This window comes from Macaca mulatta, chromosome 6 (assembly GCF_049350105.2).
Source record: "Macaca mulatta isolate MMU2019108-1 chromosome 6, T2T-MMU8v2.0, whole genome shotgun sequence".
In the NCBI taxonomy this organism is placed as follows: Eukaryota; Metazoa; Chordata; class Mammalia; order Primates; family Cercopithecidae; genus Macaca; species Macaca mulatta.
In genome coordinates, this window is record NC_133411.1 from 121,930,219 (window position 1) to 121,947,385 (window position 17,167).

Genomic DNA, 17,167 nt, shown 5'->3' on the forward strand with positions numbered 1-17,167 from the left:
GAGGATATATTAAGTTTTGTTTTCTTGTAGGGGAGAGGAAGGATGCTAATACAGCTTGTTAAATTGGAGATAGAACAGTGAAGACTTGGGCTTTTAAAAAATATTTCCCAGCTGGGCGCAGTGGCTCACGCCTGTAATCCCAGCACTTTGGGAGGCCGAGGCAGGTGGATCACCTGAGGTCAGGAGTTTGAGAACAGCCTGGCCAGCATGGTGAAACCCTATCTGTACTAAAAATACAAAAAATAGCCCGGTGTGGTGGCAGGCACCTGTAATCCCAGCTACTCAGGAGGCTGAGGCAGGAGAATCTCTTGAACCCGGGAGGCGGAGGTTACAGTGAGCCAAGATAGTGGCACTGTACTCTAGCCTGGGTGACAGAGCGAGACTCTTGTCTCAAAAAATAAAAAATAAAAAAAAATTTGTATCAGAGACTGTGTATTATCAAAAGTGACTACTACTTGGACATGAACCACGAAGAACATTTTCTTGCTTGGAACTTTTTGTTTTCATTGCCCAGGCTGGAGTACAGTGGCATGATCACAGCTCACTGCAGCCTTGACCTCCCAGACTCAAGTAATTGTCCCACTTAGTCCCCTGAGTTGCTGGGAACACAGGCAGATGCCACTAAGCCTGGCTAATTTTTTAAAATTTTTTGTAAAGATGGGACTCTCCCTATGTTGCCCAGGTTGCTGTTAAACTCTTGGGCTCCAGTGATCCTCCTGCCTCAGCTTCCCAAAGTTTTGAGATTACAGGCGTGAGCCACCCTGCCTGGCCTCTGGCTTACAACTTAATTGCATCCAAGTCAGTTACAGAGTAGGCTGGGGAAGTAACTTTGTTAAATAAGCCTGTGTTTTTAAGCATATATATATATATATATATAAAGCATAATCACCTTGTTAGAAAGTTGCCTATGTTAGATTCAGAAAGAGTTGATTTTTACATTTTCTGTAATTTGGATTTGCTTTTATGACAGAGCTTCAGAAATAGGAGTAAACCACCTCTATAGTAAGTATTTCTTAAATAGGTAGCATTCCATTTTAGATGAATATTCTGAGGACAGGAGCTTGGACTAAATGGCCTGATGTCTTTCAGAATCTATGGTTATTGTAATATTAGTCAGAAGTTGGTCTCGAACTCCTGACCTTGAGTGAGCTACCCTCCTCGGCCTTCCAAAGTGCTGGGAGTATAGGTGTGAGCTACCGCGCTCAGCGTGCCTGAGTACAACATTTTAAAATTAGATTCTTTTGCAGAAGAATTCGAAACTGGGTCTTAATTTGCTCATTCATTATCTTGTGCCCTTTAATTTTATATTTTAGAGGGTAGCTTACTTTCTCAGATCCTCTTCCAGCTAGGATGTGGTCTGTAACTGACTTGTACAGTTTCAAAAACTTAGCAGGGCAAGGTGGCATGTGCCTGTAGTCTCAGCGACTTTGGAGACTGAGGTGAAAGAATGGCTTGAGCCTGAGCGGTTGAGGCCACGGTGAGCTGTGATCCTGCCCTGCACTCCAGCCTGGATGACAGAGGGAAACCCAGTCTCAAAAAAGGAAAATACGTTCATTTGTTTCATCTAAATTTAGATTTATATTCTCCATATTTTTTAATGTACACTATAATCACTTATAGGGAGGAGATGGCCTGGATAATTTTTTAAAGTCTAGGATGAAAAATAGTAATAGCTTATTAATTCATTCAAGAAATACTTACTGAATACCAGGCACTTATCTGGGTGATGAGGATAAAGCAGTACAGATTAAAATCTCTGCCCTCATAGAACTTATATTCCAGTGGGGGAGATAGACAGTAAATAAGAAAATAAAACATGTAGTCTATAAATTTAACTATTAAGGTGTTAAAAGAACTATAAGTGAACATTTTCTGATTTGATTATTTTTTAAATCTTGGTATAGTCGAACCAAATTCCGCCACAGTCAGCAGTTATTTCCTGACGGTTCTCCTGGTGACCAGTGGGTAAAGCACAGGCAATCACTGCAGCAAAAGCCATATAATAATCATTCTGAAATGTCTGACCTTTTAAAAGGAAAGGTGAGTGATACACAAGTACAGTCTTTTCAGAAGTTTAGATCTTTGGCTTTGAAATCATTCTCAATTGAGGAATTACATCTTAATAGTTACAGAGAGCTCTGAGTTACTGATCAAAGCCTTGTATGTTCCTTACTTGTGATTTGAAGTAGGGCTGAGGCTTCTTAACGTTTACAGTTCTGGTGTAAATCCAGTACAGTGAATAATAAGAATTAACATCTGACTTTTGTGTATATGCTGCCAATGAAAGGTTCATTTGAAAATAAGTCATAAGGAAAATATTTTCCAAATTAACATAAGTGGGATCTATTGGCTTTTGTTCAGGAAGAAAAAGTAACAGCATATTGTAAACTTCGATTTTCATTGTTGTATTTGAGTGTATAATTACACTGCTATTAATACTGGTTTTTCCTTTTTCCACATGTTCTAAGCACCACAATTTATTTATTCATAACACTGTTAATGCACATTTTGCTTGTTTCCAGTTTGGGGCTTTAACAGTGCTACTATGAACATTCCTATACCTGTCTTTTGATGAATATACACAGTTCTGTGTAACTAAAAGGAAAGAAAAGTAGAATTGTTGGATCACTGGATATGCCTGTGTTATTTAGTATCTATTTGCTAATTTCCTCAAGTTATTTATATCCTCAGCAAAATACATGAGAGTTCTAATTGTTCCACATCTTTACTAATACTTGATATTATCTGTCTTTTTAATTTCAGGTTTCAATGTAACTTTTTTTTTTTTTTTTAATTTTAAAAATATACTGGGCTTGGTTGGGCATGGTGGCTCATGGCTGTAATCTCAGCACTTTGGGAGGCCGAGGTGGTGGATCACCTGAGGTCAGGAGTTCGAGACCAGCCTGACCAACATGGTGAAACCCTGTCTTTACTAAAAATACAAAAAATTAGCCGGGCGTAGTGGCAGACTCTTGTAATCCCAGTTACTTCGGAGCCCGAGGCAGGAGAATTGCTTGAATCCGGGAAGCAGAGGCTGCAGTGAGCCAAGATTGTGCCATTGCACTCCAGCCTGGGCAATAAGAGCGAAACTCTGTCTCAAAGAAACAAAACAAAAAATTGTGTGTGTGTGTGTGTGTGTGTGTGTGTGTATATATATATATATATATATATATATATATATATATATATATATATATATATATACTGGGCTTGTCAAATTAAACTTTTATGCTTCAGAAGACATTTTCAAAATAGTGAAAAGATAGCCCACAAAATAGGAGAAAATATTTGCAAATTGTATATGATAAGAGGTTAATATCCAGAATATGTAAAGAATTCTTGGAACTCAGCAACAACAAAACAACCTAATTTAAAACTGGACAGAAGACTTGAATAGACAGTTCTGCAAAGAAGATATGCAAATGGCCAATAAGTACACAAAAGAGGCTCAACATTATTAATCATTAGGGAACATTATTAATAATCAGTGGTATCTCCACAGTGAGATACCACTTCTTACCCATTAGGATGGCTATAATAAAAAACAAAAATAACAAAACAGAAAGCAAGTATTGCTGAGGATGTGGAGAAATTAGAGACCTTGTGCATTACTGATGGGAGTGTAAAATGGTGCAGCTGCTGTGGAAAACAGTTTGGCAATTTCTCAGTTAAACATAGAGTTACCATATGACTCAGCAATCCCATTCCTAGGTAATACCCAAAAGAATTGAAAGCAGGAACTTAAACAGCTAACTTGTATACCAATGTTCATATCAGCATTATTCACAATAGCCAAAAGGTGGAAACAACTCTTATGCCTGTCAACAGATGAATGGATAAAGAATGTGGTGTATACCCATAATGGAATATCATTCAGCCTTAAAGAAATTATGAAATGAAATTCTGCCCAGGCATGGTGGCTCATGCCTATAATCCCAACTCTTTGGTACTTGAGCCCAGTAGTTGGAGACCCACCTGGGCAGCATGTCTCTACTACTAAAAATAGAAAAAATTAGTCAGGCATGGTAGTGAACGCATGTAGTTCCAGCTGCTCAGGAGGCTGAGGTGGGAGAATCAAGTGAGCCTGGGAAGTCAAGGCTGTAGTGGTGCCACTGCATTCCAACCTGGGCAACGGGAGTGAGACCCAGTCTCCAAAAAAAAAAAAAAAAAATTCTGAAGCATGCTACAATATGGGTGAACCTCGAGGACATTATGCTAAGTGAAATAAGCCAGACACAAAAGGATAAATATTGTATTAATGTTAATCTATTCCTAAATAGGCAAATTCATAGAGACACAAAGTCAATTAGAGATTACCAAGGCTAGAGGGAGAGGAGAATAGGGAGTTACTGTTTATTGGTTGCAAGGTTTTTGTTTGGGATGATAGAAGTTGGGGAAGTGGGTAGTGCTGACTATACTTAATGCCACTGAATTATACAATCACAAGTGGTTGATGTGGTAAATTGTATGTATATTGTATCACGATTAAAACACATGCTGGGAAAAGTGGAATGAAACTAAATTGAAAGTGTACAGTAACGTGAGTCATTCAAAGCCATATTTTCTTCACATCACTTACTTAGGTTATTATTTTCCAGCTATTTTAGCAGCTGGTAATTTTTTTCTATAGGTTGGAATGTAAATAAACATTCTTATTTTATAGATGTAGATTTTAAAAGTTCCTCCTGTTTATACTATTTAGCCAGTCCTCAAATTGCTATCATTTCAATATCTCAAATGACAAATTAATGTTTAAAATGTTCGTTTTAATTTAAACTTAAGAATTTTTTGGTAGGAAAATTATCTTAAAGCAATTTAATAGCAAGATTTAAACTATTGCATGTCTAAGTTTAGGAATAATGCCCACATTTTAAAAACATCAATCTTAGCCAGGCACAGTGGCTCACGCCTGTAATTCTAGCACTTTGGGAGGCCAATGTGGGTGGATCACTTGAGGTCAGGAGTTTGAGACCAGCCTGGCCAACATGGTGAAAACCTTCACCGTCTCTATTAAGAATACAAAAATTAGCCAGGTGTGGTGGCATGTGCTTGTAATCCCAGCTACTCGCAAGGCTGAGGCAGGAGAATCGCTTGAACCTGGGAGGCGAGGTTGCAGTGAGCCAAGTACTGCCCTCCAGCCTGGGCAACACAGTGAGACTCTATTTAAAAAATAGTAATCTTTGTTATTTTGTAAAAATATAGTAAACATTTCATAAAAATTAATAGTGCTTATTAATAATTTAAAGCAGATTTCTAGGGTAACGATTACTACAGTTACCCATTTTCTGCTTTAAGAACTGTAGCCAATGTCCCTCGGCATTCCTTTACAGAGAAGTTCCATTTATGCATTAGAAGCAAAATCTATAAGCAGACATGGGATAAGGCAAGAGGTGTGGAAAGATATCTGTCTGTTTTTTTCTTTATTCTTTTTTTTTTTTAAGAGACAGAGTCTCCCTCTGTCACCCAGGCTATAGTGCAGTGGTGCCATCTCGACTCACTGCAACCTCCGCCTCCTGGGTTTGGGCGATTCTCCTGCCTCAGCCTCCTGAGTAGCTGGGACTATAGGCGTGCGCCATCACGCCCGGATAATTTTTTGTATTTTTAGTAGAGATGGGGTTTTGCTGTGTTAGCCAGGATGGTCTCATCTCCTGACCTTGTGATCCATGCGCCTCAGCCTCCCAAGGTGCTGGGATTACAGGCATGAGCCACTGTGCCCAGCCGAGGTGTGGAAAGATGTCTAGGGGCAAGTGTATTTGCTATTTCATACCTTTAGAGAACTCTTGCTTTGGTTGGGAAGCACTGACTAATATAAGAAAATACATTGATAGAATTCATGAAAATTTGGGTAGGAGAAGCTTTGCTAAAAATTTGATTCAACCAGCTAAACATATTCATGGGGTGCTTTTTTTGTGCTATTACATTATACTATAGATTCATATTTTATTTCTTATTGGAAAAACAGAATCAAAGTGTGAGGGGAAATGGCAGAAAACAGTATCAAGATTCACCTAATCAAAAGAAAAGAACAAATGGGCTTCAGCCAGCAAAGCAGCAGAATTCTTTGATGGTAAGAGTTACAGCTCTCACACTAAGTAGGTAGTTCATCTTCTGAAGAGTGAAACAAGGGCATTGCCAAAGAACAGGAATGTTACTTGCTTTGTTCTTATTTTAATTGATATACTAGTAGGATTTTTATGTAGCTGAATTGTGTACTATTCACACTAAAATTCTCTGGCTGCTCTTAATTACAAATTTATCATGTTGATTCAACTGTACATCTAATTTTTTATGTGGCTGTTTACGTTTATTATAATATCGTTGTGTACTCAAACCTGTTCTCAAGAGCAATTATTTGGCTGTTGCTCCGTGTTTTTCTAAATACTGTGTATTATTTCAATGAAGGTAAAAGTTTGGGGGAATTCATGTATTTTTTTCTCGAGGTTGATAGAGTTTAGAAAATTAAGAAAACAAACACACAGCACTCACAGCCAGTGCTATTGTCATTAGGCCTAATGACAAATAACTGAATAATTTAAAGCATTTTCTTTCATTCTTTTGTTTAGTCAGTCCTCCAAAAGTTAATTCATAACTAACAGTCTCCTGCGTTATCTTTTCTGTAAGTCCTGATGTTTGTATATTGGGTTTTCTTATTGTAGCTTCACCTGTTTTTCATTTATTGGTGAGTAATAATAGCAATTTCAAATTTTTAGCAAAAATATTTTACCTGAATTCCCTGGGTGTTTACTTAATTTGGGTTCTAATGACTCATTTCACTACTTTACCTTTATTATTATTTCTCTTCTGTCTGATAAAAGTGGTGACAAGGTGACAAAAACAGAGAAGACAATCTTAATATAATTCAACAGCTGTTTTTAACAAAAACTAGACAGATACTTTTTTTTTTTTTCTGAGAAAAAAAAAACTCTGTCGCCAAGCTGGAGTACAGTGGCACGATCTCGGCTCACTGCAACCTCTACCTCACCGGGTTCAGGTGATTCCCTTGTCTCAGCCTCCTGAGTTGCTAGGACTACGGGCATGCACCACCATCCCGGCTAGTTTTTTTGTATTTTAGTATGAGACAGGGTTTGACCATGTTGGCCAGGATAGTCTCGATCTCCTGACCTCGTGATCCACCTGCCTTGGCCTCCCAAAGTGCTGGGATTACAGGTGTGAGCCACCGCTCCCGGCTGACAATAACTTATTGATAATATTGTACAAGTGTTAATTGTCCTCAAATTAATGTATAAGTTTAATATGATACCAGTAAAATTCCTTGTAGATTTTTTGGGAGAACTTCACAAATTACTCTTACATTTGTCTAGAAGAACTTGAATAGATTTTTAGAAGTTGTTTAAGAAGAAAGTTAATGATGGAGAGCAAGTTATAAGCAGTTTTTTAAGAGAAGAAATAAAAGGGACTGATAAACATATAAAAGTATTAAACTGTATGTGTGGTCAAAGAATGTAAATTGAAATGGGATACATTTCTCCCATCAGATTGGCAAAGATGAAAAGAAATAACCCAGTTGTGTATTGAATGTATTGGTAACACATAAAAATTACTAATTGGTACAACCTTCTAGAGAGGAGTTTTGCTATATCAAAACCCTAAAAAAGTGTTCACCTTTTCCCTAGAAGAGGAATCTGAAGAATGTTTACCCCCTTTATGATGAAAACCTGGAAAACAACCTAAATATCCAAGAAAATGATGTTAAATACAGTATTGTAGATCTGTGCAGTAGATTACCATGAAGTTGCTAAAAATGACGATGTACATTTATTGAAAAAGGAACTTGTTCACAATATATTTTAAAATTATCGTTCTAGTATGTATCATATAATTCCATTTAAAGTTTGCAATTTTATGAAAAGATGTTAACACACATCTTCATAGGAAAAAGCCAGAAAGATATAATACTAATTAGCTCTGGGTTGAGAAATGTAATGAGTAATCTTTTTTTTTTTTATATTTTTTGAGACAGGGCCTTGCTCTGTCGTCTAGAGTACAGTGGCATGTACATTGCTTACTCTAGCCTTGAACTTCAGGGCTCAAGCCATTTTCCTGCCTCAGCTCTTTTGTCTTTTTGAGACAGGGTTTTGCTCTGTCACCCAGGCTGAAATGCAGTGGTGCGATCTTGGCTCATTGCAACCTCTACTTCCTTGGTTCAAGCAGTCCTCCCACCTCAGCCTCCAGAGCAGCTGGGACTATAGGTGTGTGGCACCACACCCTACTACTTCTTGTGTGTGTGTGTGTGTGTGTGTGTGTGTGTATATATTTATTATTTTTTTTTTTTGGTAGAAGTGTGTGTGTGTGTGTGTGTGTGTGTGTGTGTGTATGTATTTATTTTTTTTTTGTGGTAGAAATAGGTCTCACCATGTTGCCCAGACTGGTCTTGAACTCCTGGGCTCAAGCGGTCCTCATGCTTTGACTTCCCAAAGTGCTGTGTGTGTGTGTGTGTGTGTGTGTGTGTGTGTGTATTTATTTATTTTTTTTGGTAGAAATAGGTCTCACCATGTTGCCCAGACTGGTCTTGAACTCCTGGGCTCAAGCGGTCCTCATGCTTTGACTTCCCAAAGTGCTCTGTGTGTGTGTGTGTGTGTGTGTGTGTGTGTGTGTGTGTGTGTATTTATTTATTTTTTTTGGTAGAAATAGGTCTCACCATGTTGCCCAGACTGGTCTTGAACTCCTGGGCTCAAGCGGTCCTCATGCTTTGACTTCCCAAAGTGCTGGGATTACAGGTGTGAGCCACTGTGCCTGGCCACCTCAGCTAAATTAGTTAGCTCTGGCTGATTTTTATGTTTTAGAAGTGCTGGGATTACAGGCATGAGCCACCACACCTAGCCAATACTTGTCTGGTTTTTTGATGTCTTTATAATGTATATGTATGTAATCAAGAACTAAAAAAAATTGTAGGTGTGAAAAGTAAATACAAAAATACTGGTGAGAGAATGGGATGATTATATTCCTGGTTCAGTTTTCTCCCTGAGAAATTTGATAATACATCTTTTGATTTTTAGTAAGTGAAGTTAACTGGTGACTGTGTTGTATGTGTGTTTGTTTTTTTTTTTTTTTTTTTTTTAAACAGAAGTGTGAAAAGAAACTTCATCCACGGAAACTTCAGGATAATTTTGAAACAGGCAAGTCATTTCCTATCTTTTTATAATCTTTGCCTTGTGGGAATTGGTTTGGTTTACCTAACTTCTATTTTAGTGGGAGTATGCGACCTGTGATAGTTAGGCAGGAAGAGTTGCATATGTTCTGTAGAAAGAGTTCATATATGTAGAGTTCTCTAAGAAACTGGCTGAAACAAATTCATTTAGATGAAATTACTTCCCTTCAGACTGTGCTGTTTCTTTTATGAATGTTAAGCCTTAGTCCTATGCATTAATATTTTAAATACGTAAATAATTGTGTAAGGATTTGGGGAGAGTAGAAAGAATCCAGTATTGTAAAGGCTAGGAAACCTCATTCTCAGATCTATGTAAGGGGTGCACTGACTTTAGAAGGGGAACATTTTTGGGGGGTAATCACTGTGGTTCTTCCCGTATACACATTAGTAAATTTGTATGCCTTTTTTCCAATTAAAAGGAACATTTTTCCCTCTTTTGGAGGCAATGTTCAACTTTTTAAGGTGATACTAAGTATAGGTTTTATTAAAGATACTTGGAATTTCTTCTTCCTTGGTTATGAAAAGTAGGTGTGTTGTCTGATTTGGAAAGTAATCCTAGTGAATGTAGAAAGCTCTTTGTTAAATACTGATTTAGTAGATGCTACTTGGAAGTGCTGAGATTTTTTTCTTAGGTGCTATTTTTGAATTGTATGAAATTTCCTGTGCAGTAGATACTCATTTATTCACCACCTAAATTTAAGGCTTTCATATAGAAAAGTCTTAAGAAATGAAAAGCATTATTGTATTCTTTTTCTGTAATACTGTCTGTGATTTAAGCAAGATAATGCTATTTTAAAAGACATGCCTTAACTATATTATGGAAAGTTACTGTTAACTATGAAGAAAGGAATTATCATTACAATTTAGTTTGATATAGTCCCACTTTTTTATTTTTGTTTTTGTTACCTATGCTTTTGGGGTCATATACAAAAAAAATCATGGTGAAGATCGGCGTCAGAGGGTTTTTTCCCTGTTTTCTTCTAGGAATGCTACAGTTTCGGGTCTTGCATTTAAGTCTTTTATCCATTTCAAGTTCATTTTTATGTGTGGTATATGATAAGGATCCAGTTCTTTTGCATGTGGATATCCAGTTTTCCCAGCATCATTTATTGAAGAGTCTATTATTTCTCCTCATAGTATAGAGAAGTTATGGGAGTATAAGTCTTCTTAATAGGATTTTTTTCTGGCCACCTTGGGTGGTGGGGACATGTTAGGCATATAGTGAAATCTAATTAACATATATTCAGAAATCAGTTATTTTACAGAATCTTTTAAAAGCCGTATATTCAGGGACATTAAAAAGGGTACACCATGCCATCCTGGGCAACATAGCAAGACTTTTTGTCTCTACAAAAATTAAAAATGAGCCAGGTGTGGTGGCACATACCTGTAGTCCCAGCTACTTAAGAGGCTGAGGCAAAAGATCACTTGAGCCCAGGAAGTTGAGGCTGAGTGAGCTGTGATTATCACTGTACTCCAGCCTGGGCAACAGAATGAGACTCTGTCTCAAAAAAAAAAAAAAAAAAAAAAGGTGCAGCACACCACAACTTGGTATGTTGATCTTAGTTGGGCATTATATGGATATATAAAATTTTGAGTTGTGTTGAGAAGTATAAAAGGATTCATGTCCTGGGAGGCCTCATCCTCATTTCAGAGTTTCTTTCTGCCACAGTTTCTTGATGTCCATTCCAAACCTACTTTCTGGTTAAGTGCCTGGTCTGTTTAAAAGGTGGGGAAAAAAAGCCCAGATAAATTGGAGTTTTGTTGTACTATGATTTCAAAAATTTGGATTTTTCTTTTTTTTTCTTATTTTTTTCTTTTGCTTTTTGAGATGGAGTCGCTATGTCACCCAGGCTGGAGTGTAATGGCACGATCTCGGCTCACTTCAACCTCCACCTCCCAGGTTCAAGCCATTCTCCTGCCTCAGCCTCCTGAGTAGCTGGGATTACAGGCATGTGCCACCATGCCTGGCTAATTTTTGCATTTTTAGTACGGACGGGGTTTCACCATCTTGTCCGGGGTGGTCTTGAACTCCTGACCTTGTGATCTGCCCTCGTTGACCTCCCAAAGTGCTGGGATGACAGGCATGAGCCACCATGCCTGGCTGGATTTTTCTTTATGGTGATAAGTTCCTGGAAATCTTGGTAAACCCCAGCTTTATTTTTCTGTAACAAAATGCACATATAGGAGGCGAAGCACATGTAGGAGGTAAAGTTATGCTCATTTTGAAAGCAAAGGAATGTCAAGGGTCTTAATGACTGAGATTAAGATTTTGAATATGTGGAAATAATAATAGATTGAAAATGCAGTTGACTACCAGTTTAGGGAAAGGAAAATACATACTTTGGTGGTTCTATTTAGGGTTAGAGTCTGGAAAGATAAACATATACTCAAAACTAATTCTTTTGTAACAAAAGGCAAAGGGCAGTATTTGATTTCTTACTAAGGTTATTGAGCTTATTTATTTTGTTTTTTTTAAACAGATGCTGTATATGACTTACCTAGCTCCAATGAAGACCAGTTGCTAGAGCATGCCGAGGGACAGCCCGTGGCGTGTAATGGACATTGCAAGTTCCCCTTTTCATCCAGAGCCTTTTTGAGTTTCAAGTTTGACCATAATGCTATAATGAAAATCTTGGACCTTTGATAGCAGCAAATATATTGTAAATATCCCAGGATCAGAGACCTGTTGGATTTGAGTGGGTGTCTCCTCAAGCCTTACCTTTCTCAGGTGTTTTAAAGAAATGCAGGGAGGCAATGTTTCTGAAGACATTTTCTGTTTATAAGAGAGAGTAGAAAGAAACACGAGTTTGCACTGTAAATGCAGTTATAACCTTTTATACAGATTTACCTTTTCAGTGTTTAGTACAAGGTTAAGTTGCTTTCTTTGAGGGCATTTATTCTGTGTGACTGTGGGTTTTATTTTGTATTCTGGTTGAGAAAATAATGTATTGAGTTACTGTCAAGTAGCCAAGTTAATGGGAATGCTCCATCTACCTGTTACAGTGATTGCAATAATAGTATATTGGAGTTTTTCAAAGAAACTTAATGCCCAATTATTAAATGAACACAAGAGCTGAAATGTCGCATTTGTCGGGATTACAGGTGATCTACTTTGGTGACATTTTGTACTTCTCTCTGCTTATAACCACTGAGGTTTTCTAATCTTCCTCTGGAGTTTCAGTGAAAGGATTTATTGAGAGCAGCTTCTGGAATATAATGTGCATGTCCATAATGAACTCTTAGCACTTCATAAGGAAAAAGTCTGTAGCCTGGAGGGGCTTGAGTGGATGGGAGTTGATGCTGTGATTTTGAGCTGTGGTTACATGCAGTCAGTAAACCTGTGAGACTGCTGGAGGAAATGTAGCAGAGAGCATGGAGGCTGGGACCCAGCACCTACTTTGGGTCATGTCTTTACCATCCTGCCTCCAACCCTTTAGTCTTGTAGACTTTTATTCTTGTGGAAATTTCTTCTATATTCCAGTTGTATAAATATGTATGAAAAACTGACATTACTGGGTTTTACATTGCATCTCCAGTATTGATCTTTGGATTAATACTGTTATATTTGTTTTATTAGGTTCCAATTTGCAATAGTAGCAGTGACTGACATGTTTTATTGGCCTGCTAAGCCCCTGGATGATGGAGTGAGAAGAAGGGAAGGGGTATGCAGTTTACCCAAGTCCAAATAAAGCATTTCACTAGGTTACACGTTATGTATATGTGTTACACAATAGTAACATACGTAACTCACTCCTAGGAATGTATTTTGCTTCAGAATTTTTAAATTCACATAAGGATGGCAGTGCCCATTTTAAGGAGGATTTCAGCTATAATTGAGGACAATCACCAGGGTGTTAAGGGGGCTTTAGTGTTTTGGCTGCGTCTGACCTCATTGAAGGAATTTTTTGGGAATGGGGGGTGTTCGAGTATGTGTGTGTGTGTGTGTGTGTGTGTGTGTGTGTGTATCTATCATGTGGGTTTTAAAAATCCTTTTTTACAGTGGTATCCACAAAATACTTCTCTGCTTATAAATGTTATTGTAGAAATCTTTATTCTTTGTAGGTAGCCTATTTAATCGGGTTCCACTGAACCTCATGGGACTTTTAAAAGAAGGGCTATTTAAGGAATTCACTTGGTAGTACTTTGCTTTAGCTTTTAAATGGCTTGATTTTAAAGGAGAAATTCTATTTATTAATGAAGGTGTCACCCTTTTGGTGCTAAGCAGAATTCACAATTAAAGCAGTGTGTATGGAATTATGATATTCAGAATCCTGCATCTTTTAATGTGACAAATGTTTGAATCCTGTGACCTTTGCTTTTTAATGCGTTGTATGATTGTGTTTGGAAGCTTTTACTGTCCTTTTCAGAAATACGGCTGCTTTGCTTGGGTCTCTTTGAGCCATATTTATAGTTGGTCCCAGCATTCCAGACTTCTGTTGTTAAAGGAGTGAAAATGTAGTTTGCCTGGCAGATGAATAATTTTCACTCATTTACTGTCTTCTGGAAACCATTTAACTTTTACTGTGTTTTTTTTTGGTATGTGTGTTTTTTTTTTTCTTTTCAAGTGCATACTTTGGCCAGTCTTCCTGGTGCCTGTGGAGTTGGATTTGTCAGCTCTCAATACTGAAGCAAAAGAGATTAGTTACCGGAAGTATGGCCTCTAATGGTGTTGAGCCTTTTCAAGAACCAACAAATTATCTTTGTGATTACAGTAGTTTAACTATGGTTAAATGTTATTGCTGTTGCGCTGCTTTATTTAATGCACTGTGGAACAAAATATAAGGGTATTGTTGGGATGTGATTATGGTAACTTAAAGCTTTTAGCTCTCCTCAAAGTTTGAGGTTAAAAAAAAGTTAAAAGATGTAAGTTAAAGTTTATGTGTGTGATGTGACTTAACTATGCAGAAAATATTTAAGTTGGATGTACCTGGTTTAGGTACATCTACTATACTTATTCCCTCAAACCTGGGTAATAGTTTCTCAGTGTTCAGGTTACCTTGAGAAAGGCCAAGCTTAGTGAACTGGATTTCTCCTTTGAGAAGTTTTAGTATGGTTTGAGGAAATCAAGTGATAAAGGAGTATGCTGAATATGCAATAATTTACTTCTACTGAGTGCTGCATTTTAAGAAGCTAGATGAGAAGAGTAGTTGGTTTGCTTCGTTATGTTTTGTCTTTGAGAGAGATACCGGTCTTGGAATTCACTTTTTAAATGTTATGTTCCAACCTTATATGTTCCAAGGTGCAGTGCACTGTGAATCTTTTATTTTAAAACAATTTGTGGGTGCTTTTATGTATAACTTTAATGATTTATAAGATGCTAAATGAATTGTTTTTGTACCTAACCATTGTAATCCAAAAGATAAGGGTGTGGTTTACATGCTTTTCAAAAATTTGTGTTAAGAAGTAGCAAATGAATGGTTTAGAATTTCAAATAGTGATACCCTCCTGAGACATGAGCATTTGGAGAGGCCTAATAGAACTCATATAGTGTGGGTGAAATTTGATTAAAGATGTTGGAAAATTAAGTTGGATTTTTGTATTCATATATAAAGGAAAGTCTCCCAATGCTGTCAAAGGAATTTTGGTCACTACTTGCTGTTCTGAGCTTTGAATATCCTTATTTTTCTATTAAATATCAGTTAGTAAGTATAGCTAATGAAGACATATAATGAAAGTAATTTTATGCTGTAAGATTGAGTTGGTACTTTTCCTTTTGAAGGCTTTAGTAATTTGTATGTAATGTCAAATAAAGGAATTCAAATCTGAGTAAATAACAGCCTTCTACTATAGGAATTAGATTCTTCTATAAAATTCACCATATTGTGTCCGATAGAGAAGTTAAGGTCTGAGTGCATGTGTGCGTTAAAAACACTACCTATTCTCTCACGGACCTATTTCTCATCCTTTCTCTTTTCATCTCCAACAGTTAAACGGTAAGGAAAGCAAAGTTAATTATAAAAATTAGACATTTTGCCAAGTTACTTTTCTTACCACAGTACCCTCTCTTGGCTTTTTTTTTTTTTTAGATGGAGTTTCACTCTTGTTGCCCAGGCTGGAGTGCAATGGTGCAATCTCGGCTCACTGCAACCTCTGCCTCCCGGGTTCAAGCGATTCTCCTGCCTCAGCCTCCCAAGTAGCTGGGATTACAGGCATGCGCCACTGCGCCTGGCTATTTCTGTATTTTTAGTAGAGATGGGGTTTTTCCATGTTGGTCGAGCTGGTCTCTCTTGGCTTTTTATCTGTATTTTTGTACCAGTGGACCTCCCTGCCTCCTGAGACTGTTTTGATTGACATCTTTTGTGTTTCTATATTTTCTGAGGCAGTACTTTCTATGTTAATCATAGTAATAAAGTCAGATTCATTAACTTTTCTTCCTAGTAATTTTGACTTGGATTATTTTCTAGCCTGGGGGGATGGGGTTCATATGTGTTGTTGTAACTTTAGATTAATAAGCAAGACTATTTTTTTTGTTTGAAGGTATCCTTTACATACCTTCTCTAGGTAAACAAGTGTTAGTAAAAACAATTTTGTCAAACGGTATTCTTGACAGCTTGGTAAAGTCTAGGTAGAGTTTCTCATTTTGTATTATGTCCTAAGACTTTAAAGTGCATTTGTCTAGTTGCCAAAAATTATAAATATGAGATGATGATGGGCTTTCTCAGCATCTTTTTGCTTCCTAGAATTGAGTTACTCTTGAAGTCTGTACTCCTGTGTCAGAAAGATGGCAGATTGCAAATGGGCAGTACAGGCTTTGCCCCATGCTTTCAAAGTAGGATTCTGGATTGCAGTTTCAAAAAATATGATAGATTATTGTTATAGAATCAAAGTGTCCTGAAGGGAGAAGAATAGCTATAGTTGCTGGGCAAAGAGTATAAGAAAGAAACTTTAGAGTATTTATCAATATTTGAGTGCTATATTATGTTCCAGGCTAGAAATGTGACCATTGCATGGCCTAAGTGTAGTCATTCATATATATATGAATATCTGTCTATCGGTATATATATGAATATCTGTATATGCGCATGTATCGCCATTGTCAAGTGTTTTCTAGCCCTGGATAAAGTTAATTTTTTCGAAGTATGATTGCCAAGCAATCCAGTGAATTTAAAGTAATTTTTCTCACTTTAAAGACTGGTGGTGAGGAGTGGTGAGGAGTCTGGTCCTTCCTGTACTGATACTATAGAACTCCAGTCAAACTCGAGTGCACTGCTTTCTTACAGGAAGACAACTCAGAACACAGCCATAATCTGCTGTGGTGTCGGTCACATCACAGTGCTTATACATTTGTCCTAAATGGTGATTCATTCTTTTCCATCTAACTTCCTTGTGACAAACAGCATTTACTATGGAAATAGTAGTCTGTAAATAGGGAAAAGAGTGAAAGTTACTCTCATGCATGGGAGTGGACTTAAAGGGTTGACTTCCACCAGCTGAGTACAAACAAGTGTAAAGAAAAACTATGATAAAGTATGGGGGTCTTATCTTGAGAATTGTTCATAATGAAATCTTTAATCTGGGTTATCAGAGTAATGAAATCACCAATAAAAACATTCCATTTATCTTGGATCTTCTGTGGTTAGCAGAGGAGTATGGTCTAGCTATGTTAGCAGCTTGAAGGCACAACCTAAAAGGAATGAGCTTTCACAGGGTGCTTACGTTAGTTGGGTAGCATTGGTCAAAGGTACTCTGAAGAGTGAATGCAGAAATCAATTGTCTGTGTTTGTAACCTTGTCCCACATGGACCCTAATGTTTAGTAGACTTCAGTCTTTTAGTCCAGTAGAAGACTACAGCCCTGAATATGTGTTTTCTGCTTTTTGGGGGAAGGTTTCCTGTAGGTGGTTGGGTGGTTTTTGGGTTATTGGCCACTGTTCGTTAAGTGCCATTTGAAGACCTGTTGTTTCTTAATCCTTTTTTTCTTGGTGTGACTGGCCAGGAAAAAGTCCATTGAGTTCTTTTTTTCTCCCTGGTGTCTTATCATTTCTATAGAATAATCC

The 17,167-nt window shown here is 37.4% G+C and overlaps 1 protein-coding gene across 11 annotated transcripts in view; it reads left to right on the plus strand.

Moving 5' to 3' along the window:
• Positions 1-14,697, plus strand: part of DCP2 (decapping mRNA 2) — a 38,969-nt gene extending 24,272 nt beyond the window's left edge. For 4 of the 11 annotated variants that reach the window (XM_078003721.1, XM_078003719.1, XM_078003720.1 and 1 more), the window contains 4 exons: positions 1,905-2,040; positions 5,963-6,067; positions 9,086-9,137; positions 11,653-14,697. In XM_078003721.1, coding sequence (XP_077859847.1) covers positions 1,905-2,040; positions 5,963-6,067; positions 9,086-9,137; positions 11,653-11,816 — 457 coding nt within the window. In that variant the 3' untranslated portion in view covers positions 11,817-14,697. 11 annotated transcript variants of the gene reach the window in all.
• The last annotated feature ends 2,470 nt before the right edge of the window (positions 14,698-17,167 follow it).